Raw genomic sequence first — 7,595 nt, forward strand, 5'->3', positions numbered from 1 at the left:
CCCCAGCCCCCCCGACCCACCCACCCACCAACCCACCCCACCCACATCCCCACCCCCGACACACCTCCGTCCCCAGCGCCCACCACATCCTCACCCCCACCCAGCGCCCACGCACCAGACGCCGCAACCGCGGGGTCGGCCCGGGGCGGGGTGGACGTGCCTCCGGGACCCGCACTTTCCCGCGCCACTCCCCAGGCCGGGCCCGCCCGCCGCAGTCTCTCGGCCCACACTGGGTGTTCCCGGTCGCTCCGTAATCCGAAAACCGAGTGCGCCGCCGCAGGTTCTCCGCCCCGCCTGGATTTTTAGGTGTATAGGAGTCCTGTTGCTTTAAATCTGAAATCCCGCGCCGGTTTGAACTCTCGCGATCAGCCATGCGGCATATTTATCACCCAGAATTCCGTTTTGTTTTTCCCGCTGCCCAAGATGGTGAGTGACGTTTCCTTTTGCTACACCGTATCCGGGTCCCGACTTCATCCGCTGCCATCCTCCTCCAGGCGCGGCCTCACAGGGCCTCCTGCTCCGCCTAGCTCTAGGAGAGCCGTACCCGGTGTGGCACGGAGACACTGAGACGGACTAAAGCCCTGGGCGGCCGGAAGCGGGATGCGCTGGTCCCGCTGCCGCTGGGCTGGAGGAGGGGGGCCGGGAGCGCCGCGGCGCGGGGCTCGGACGGGGCGGAGGCGCTCGGAGCACTAGGGAGCGGCGCCTGGTTTTTCTCAGGGCCGCCGCAGAGCCTTTGACCAACGAGTTCCGAGCCGCACCTGCTGCTTGTGGAGCCTGCGGGGCCGCGGCTCGGGCGTCCTGGGTCCCGTCCGGGGCGTCTGCTCCGTGGGCGACGCGAAGAGCGCGTGGCGTTGGCCTTAGCCGGGCTCCGGCCACTCGGGCTCCGTGCGCTGCGTGCTCGTGCGGCCCGTGGGAGACGCTCCTGCCGAGGCATGGCGAGGACGTTCCCGGCAACCAAGGCCGCGGCTGCACAGGCTGGGGGGGCGCCGGGGGGCTTCAGCACGCAGCTCGCCCGCCTGGTTCGGCCAGGGGCCGTCGGCGCCCCTTGTTTCGAAGGCGCCAGCCTGAGACCTCCCGACGAAGGAGGCGGCGGTTTAACCGGGATTTTCTTTGTGTCCAGCCGAAAGGAGAGAAGGCCAAGGGGGAGGAGGTGGCTCCGGCCCCTGCTGTCGTGAAGAAGCAGGAGGCCGAGAAAGTGGCGAATCCCGTGTTTGAGCACAGGCCGAAGAATTGCGGTATCGGTGAGCAACAAACGGTAGAATGAAAACGGTCTACGTTTTTTCCCAAGGAAATGTGGTCATGGGGTTGAGTCGGATCTTGTAGGTTTTAGTGGGTGTGAAGTGGTCTCAGTGCTCAATTTGTGTCTCTTAGAGACGGGCAGTGATGGTGCCCGTCTCTCGTTTTCATTGGGAGTTGCTGAGTGAGCGTTCGGCCGAATAGGGTAGCGGCCTTGGATTCAGCTTGGCCATCCGAAAACAAGTACAGTAGTGTTGTCCCAGCGTGGCCCTCGGACTGCAATTCTGCTGTGCTTGGTGGCACCTTGGCTTCTTGTTAGGAAAGGCGTCGTATTCTCGATCGCGTTCTCAGGTGTTTGTGTGCAGATGATGTAAAAGAATATTTGCTATCTGAAAGACGGTGATGACGTTTTAAACCACCAAGATCGCTGATGCACCAACACCCTTCTGAGGGGCCCCAGACATGAACTTGAAACGGAATTTGAGCCTCACTCGGTCGATGTCGCCCTTTATTTCTCAGGACGGGCCGTCCAACCGAAAAGAGACCTCACCCACTTTTTGAAATGGCCCAGCTGTATCAGGTTGCCGCGGCAGAGAGCCATCCTTTATAAGGGCTGAAAGCGCCTCCTGCCGTTAACCAGCTCACCCAGGCCCTGGACCGCCAAACAGGTGAGGTTGTGTGACCTGGAAAGGAGTTTCTCAGGCAAAGACTGAAGTCTGACAGTTGTATATCTGAGTCTTCCGGGGTGGGGGGGAGGGGTACTTTGAGGCTGATGAGTTAATTAAAATCAATGATTGCTTATTTCATCCAGATCATGAGGGTGAACGGCCTTCAGTTTCTTGAACTGCAGTGTCATTATAGTCCTTATATACCAGGACAGCGATCTAGCATTTACATTAACTGTTAAGGAGTAGAACCTTGACTACAAACCTAAACTGGAGTGTTTTCCCAGCTACTGAGCTGCTAAAGCTGGCCCAGAAGTATAGGCCAGAGAGCGCAAGAAAAAAAGCAGAGGGTGTTGGCCCCGGGCCGAGAAGAAAGCTGCCGGCAAAGGAGATGTCCCCATCAAGAGACCGCCTGTCCTTCGAGCGGGTGAGTAGACCCCACCTTAGGGTGAACACTGGGTGCCGGCTGTTGCAGTGATGTAGAATTTCTTCACCTGAAATGACTGAAGAGTAAAAGGGAGTTTTTTAACACTGAGTCAACACCTGGGCCCAGCAGCTGCTTGTGACCAGAGCGGCCCCGTGAATGCTCACAGTGATTGTGTGTTCTAGGAGTTAACGCCGTCACTGCCTTGGTGGAAAACAAGAAAGCCCACCTGGTGGTGACAGGTGTGTTTGCCTGTTGACTGCTAATCCAAGGGCTTCTGTCAGTACCGGGAAGAGAGTAGGCCTAATGATGGGTCAGTGACGAGACGGAAGTGGGTGGGTGAGGACAGTACTGCCAAGGGATCCAGCTCAATGCGTCACTCTTGCGGTGATGTGAATCTCACCGAATTCAACCTTGAAGTGGAAATCCATGAGTTTTTTAACCCTGAGCAGTTGCTACCGAGCTAGCTTTGAAATGTACTGCTTTTGGTCCAAATACACTCTTCAGCTAATGCTTTTTTCCAGCTGGTAGTCTTCTTGCCTGCCCTGTGTCAGAAAATGGGAGTCCCTTATTGTACTATCAAGGGGAAGGCAAGACTGGGACGTCTCCTCCACAGGAAGATCTGCACCATTGTCGCATTTACCCTAGTTAATAAGTACACGGCCTGCCCGAAGACTTCCCCAGTGCATTGAATACACGCGTCACAGTTGTTTTCCTTAAAGGCCGATCTTTTAATACATTTATCTGAACTTTTGCCAATGATGGTTAAGAATTTCTTCACCTGAATAAACCGTGTGGTCACATTACATCTGAGGCAAAAGTCTGTTTTGAGCAAAAAATGAAGACACTTACACATTCCAAAAGGGAAACAGAGAGGCCAAAAACCCACTTTGGTTTTCCATCCTGCCGTGTTAGGGAAGACAAAGGCGCCTTGGCTGAGCTGGTGGGAGCTGTCAGGACAGACTGCAGTGACAGATAGGATGAGGTAAGAGCAGCTTCACACAAAATACTGTCATGTGCTAATCTTTTTCCCAAACAACTGGCTGGCTTAACGTATGAGCAGTTCTATTTGGTGATCAGCTTGGAACAGCCCAACAGAACCATGCAGTAACCTTGAAAATCTCAGAAAACAAGAGGCTAAGCTGACTCCCTCTTTTTGTGTTTTCAGATTCGCCGTCACTGGGGAGGTAATGTCCTGGGTCCCAAGTCTGTGGCTCACATCGCCAAGCCTGGAAAAAGGAAAGGCCAAAGAACTTGAAAGTGATTCGGGGTGAAATGTACATAGTGGAGTTTGCTGTAAATAAAAATAATTTAAATGATACAAATTTTTCCTTCAGCCGATGTCTGTTGGTATCTTGGGTTGAATCTTACTTGGGGTTAGCAAGTATCTTTTTTTTGCGGGGGAGTGGGGGGAGAAGGACCCTGACTGTCCTCCAGGCTGGAGTGCAGAGGCGTGATCTCAGCAACCTTTGCCTCCCGGGTTCAGGATAATCTGGTGCCTTAGACTCCTGAGTGGCTGGAATTACAGACCCACACCTGGCTGATGTTTGTGTTTTGGGTAGAGACGGGGTTTTGCAATGTTAGGCTGGTCGCAGCTCTTGACCTCAACTGAGCCGCTGCACCCAGCCCTTCTTTCTCACCCTTAGACATTCTTAAACCAGACACTTTGTTCCTTAGAGATGTAATTTTCATGTTAAGTTTTGGGAAAGTTCTTTGAACTGACTGAAACAAAGTCAGGATTTTATGATCAGCTAGTCATGAGCTCATGCAAGGTAGAAGGCCCAGAAGTTTTATTTATCCCAAGAGCACATGATCCAGCATAAAGGTAATGTTTTCAAATACGTCATTATTCAGGGATAGGGCTTTAGCAGCTGGTCTCACACACCAGGTGTTCCACGTACAAATTTCTTAATCCACAGGTATGATGTAGCTGCAGAGAGTCCATACCTGGGGTTGTAAGAAAGCCAGTGTTAGTGGGCTGCTGGGCTGAAGGGGAGGGAGCCAGAGGGCCGCTGGGGACTCACCAGGTTATGATGTACTGCAGATGCTCATTCCTCAGAGTGACTCTGGTTTGCCCTCCAATGGGTCCTCCGGGGACTGTGCTTTCTGCAGAGACAGTGGACTCAAGTCCACCCTCTGCTGCCTGCCAGCCTCTGCACTACTTCCTAGTGGCTGTGATTTTAATTGGAAATCCTGTGTGGCCTTTACCTTGGCCTTGACCCCTCAGTACTTGCCTAGCTAGGTTCCCTTTGCTGAGTTGGCACATCCCCCATACGCACGTGTGAGAATGTATGCCACAGCAGGGACTGGGTGATGAGGGTTAGGAGGAGGAAGGACAGTCTTCACAAAAGCTACTTCTTGTGGGGTGAGCTGGTCACAACATACTGAAGTCAGCATCAATGAAGATGGGCTCTGCGCCTGTGATTCTGGCCATAGCCTCCAGGTCCCGGTAATGCCAGTGATTCCTTTCTGGATTGTTCTCGGGGACAAAAGTCTTCCTGGTTTCTGTCAGCCTCACAGTCCCAACGAGGTCAACTTCTCCCTCAATCTATAAAGGAAGGTGAGAAACCATGGAGCCTGGCTGACTCCCAGAGCCTTCTGTAAAGTAGGAAGGGTCCATGTCCCTTACCTGGCCTTTCTGCCGGGTTTCAGGATTCACTTTCTTCCTGGGAACGAACCCTCTATTTACCAGGATGGTGATTCTAGGGTAACGAAAGTGCTGTTTAGGTGGGGAGGGTCTCTGAATAAACGCCATCACTCATGGTTACTCAGGCACCCATAGGAACAACTACAGCACCAAGGAAGTCTTTTAAAACAGGACTGGCTCAGTGGAGCCCTGGCAGTGCCACACAAAGTCTCCTGAGGCCCTTTGGTAAAAGCTTCCCTGCCACCTCACCACTTTTTACCAATGTGGCTTTCCCCTCTATCTCTGCTGCTTTCCTTGTGCTCTCCCACTGCAACGTGCAACTGGTGACCACTGCCATGCCAGAGCTGAGACCCCACACCACCTCCCTGAACTAGCAATGGCTGCCTCCAATCCCTCCTCACAGAGGTGGCAGCCGTGAGGAGAAGCCCTGGCACCCCAGCCTGCTGGAGATGGAGGATTTGGGACCGACCCATCCCGGGCCTAAAACCGGAACCCATGGGCTAACAAGGGCCCCAGGTATTTTCATTTGTACATTAATCCTCCAGGTCCTCTGAATCACACAGGTGCTCCTGTGCCTGTCATTTGCTTTGCCTGGAATGTTCTTCCCATCTCTTAACTGCCAAATGGTCCCCTAGGGAGCCATTCCTGACTCCACTCCCTCAAGGTAGGGCTGGGATCCCTTCTCGTGAGTTCCTCTCGTTGGCCCCTCCTCATACCCCACCATCATCTAACGTGTGGGCCACTAGAGAGTTGCTCCAGAGAAGGGGTCCCCGTTTCATGAATCCCTCCTTCCCCTTCAGAGGTCAACATACAGAAATTGTTCAGTCATAAATGAGCTGGCTGAGAAGTTTAAGTCAATGTCACAATTAGGAATTTTAACAACTATGCAAGGAATTGAATCTTCTGTGTATCTTGGGTTTCCCAGGGTCTTACCCAGGTTAGGGACTGTGAAGGAACTAGTGATGTACATTAGTACACCCTGACTGGCTCTGCCAGGACAGCCAGCTCCCCCACGCCCTACTCACCCCAGGTCGGCGCAGTGGAAGGGAGTGACCACATAGGCCCCAGTCTCAGCTGAGGAGGAGATGCGGCCGGCCTCCCGGGCCTCCCGGGCAGGGTCCACCATAGTCCGGGGCATCATATACAGCTCCTTGGAGTGGTCAAAGCACCCCCTGACTTTCACTGGCCTATACTCCAGATTTTTCAGTTCCACTGGGCTGCATGGAGACAAGAACAGTGCCCGAGCAACGTTTGGCCGGAAAACGAATCCCCTAATGTGGGTGACAGACTACACAGCCCACCAGGGCCAGACAAGGAAAGGAGAAAGGTAAAGGGCATCCTCGCCAAAGGGAAACTGGCCCTTTGATGCCATATGGGAATGTGGCTCTGCGCTCCCAGAGTCCAACTTTACAAAAAGCTAAAAATCTGGACTCCTCAATGCATATTTTATGTGAAATTTTTTAAAACATGTGGGCCAAAACCTCATCCACAAGCCAAATCTGGCATCCCGTCTGCTATGCTGAATGGAACATTTGCTTGGGTATACCTGTCTGAGGGTATATTCTAGGGAGAGGGCAGTCAAATCATTTAGGGCACTTTTTCAAAAGACCACCCTCACGGTGAGACCTACAGGGCTTTGGGCCCTGTGGAGGATAAGTTTACTACACCTGAAAAAAGAGTGACACACAGGACCCCAAATAAGACCTTCCTCCCTATGTCAGGAGGCGGCCTCAGGTAGCTTCACAAGGGCAGTCAGGCGTCAACAACAAGCCCAACAGGATGAATGATATTGACAGCTCTCATCTGAGGTGAAGGAAGTGACTAAAAGTCCTGCCAAGAGGGGCAGGCCGCCCAGCAGAAGCCAGGGCTCCGCTGTTGAACTCAGGTGAGATCTGCCCTAGGGGCGCAACCACACACTTACTCTGCGGGCAGAGGGACAGGCTCGGCCAGAACTCTAGATTCCAACTCTGCAATCAGGTTCAGCTTCCACTTCCGACGCTGGACCTACAGTGACAGAGCCTAAGCCCAAGCAGATGGCAGCAGGGTCAAGGGCCCAGAGTTACCCCACCAGGTGCGGGTCTTTACCTGCCATGTCCCCAAGCCAAAAGCAGTCACGGGGATGAGGAGCAGGACCCACCGGAGAAAGGAGTCATCTTCCGCTTTTGTGGCAGATGCTTCTGCTGCAGAACTGCCACACCTGCTTGGCCTCCAGGCCACCTCTGGAGAAAGTTTCACAACACTGACCTGGAGGCAGAAGCCCTTGAACAGAGACCTGGGGCAGCCCGTTCCAAAAATGACTCCAGTACTGCCTGACAGAATGTGGCACAGGAGGGAACAAAACCTGCTGCCTGGAGCCTACCAGCAGCCCCTGTGTCCAGCCCAGCCCAACCCAGTGCCCGGGACATGGCACACACTGAGTATGCTTGCCGACTGAGTGAGATCTAGGGCTCAGCGTTGGTTGACCAACTACGACCCTGGGTAACTCACGCCTTTTTACTCAAGAATATGCTAAGACGTATTCCACTGGACTAAGATGCACCATTCATCCACTCAAAATGCATTTGATAAGCGGCCAGTTACTAAGTCGCTCAGCCAGGCGCTCGTGGTTGTGTTATGCAGAGAA

At 53.6% G+C, this 7,595-nt stretch overlaps 1 protein-coding gene, 1 long non-coding RNA gene, 3 other non-coding genes and 1 pseudogene across 6 annotated transcripts; 5 read left to right on the top strand and 1 right to left on the bottom strand.

The window, feature by feature from the left end:
• Positions 1 to 394: 394 nt before the first annotated feature.
• On the top strand, positions 395 to 3,744 carry LOC116547263. 2 transcript variants are annotated; one of them, XR_004267001.1, is made up of 5 exons: positions 395 to 1,241; positions 1,756 to 1,904; positions 2,117 to 2,328; positions 2,850 to 2,980; positions 3,241 to 3,744. It is a non-coding gene; the product is annotated as an uncharacterized LOC116547263 (long non-coding RNA). The 2 variants fall into 2 exon arrangements; XR_004267002.1 differs by having other exon boundaries at positions 2,189 to 2,328.
• LOC116547268 lies at positions 1,597 to 1,671 on the top strand. Its single transcript, XR_004267005.1, has one exon. It is a non-coding gene; the product is annotated as a small nucleolar RNA SNORD24 (small nucleolar RNA).
• Positions 2,371 to 2,442, top strand: LOC116547266. The gene has a single exon (XR_004267004.1). It is a non-coding gene; the product is annotated as a small nucleolar RNA SNORD36 (small nucleolar RNA).
• On the top strand, positions 2,708 to 2,778 carry LOC116547265. The gene has a single exon (XR_004267003.1). It is a non-coding gene; the product is annotated as a small nucleolar RNA SNORD36 (small nucleolar RNA).
• On the top strand, positions 3,078 to 3,144 carry LOC116547267 (annotated as a pseudogene).
• A 344-nt stretch (positions 3,745 to 4,088) lies between the features above and the next one.
• LOC116547264 (surfeit locus protein 1-like) lies at positions 4,089 to 7,327 on the bottom strand (the record flags this gene model as incomplete). Its single annotated transcript, XM_032273265.1, has 7 exons — positions 4,089 to 4,272; positions 4,350 to 4,431; positions 4,711 to 4,873; positions 4,955 to 5,027; positions 5,998 to 6,189; positions 6,894 to 6,976; positions 7,058 to 7,327. Coding segments are annotated over 7 exons (933 nt in total), but the record flags the coding sequence as incomplete, so codon positions are not given.
• Between the last annotated feature and the right edge of the window lie 268 nt (positions 7,328 to 7,595).

The sequence above is a fragment of the Sapajus apella genome, unplaced genomic scaffold (assembly GCF_009761245.1).
Source record: "Sapajus apella isolate SASKATOON/1434 unplaced genomic scaffold, GSC_monkey_1.0 scaffold2525, whole genome shotgun sequence".
NCBI classification, from domain to species: Eukaryota; Metazoa; Chordata; class Mammalia; order Primates; family Cebidae; genus Sapajus; species Sapajus apella.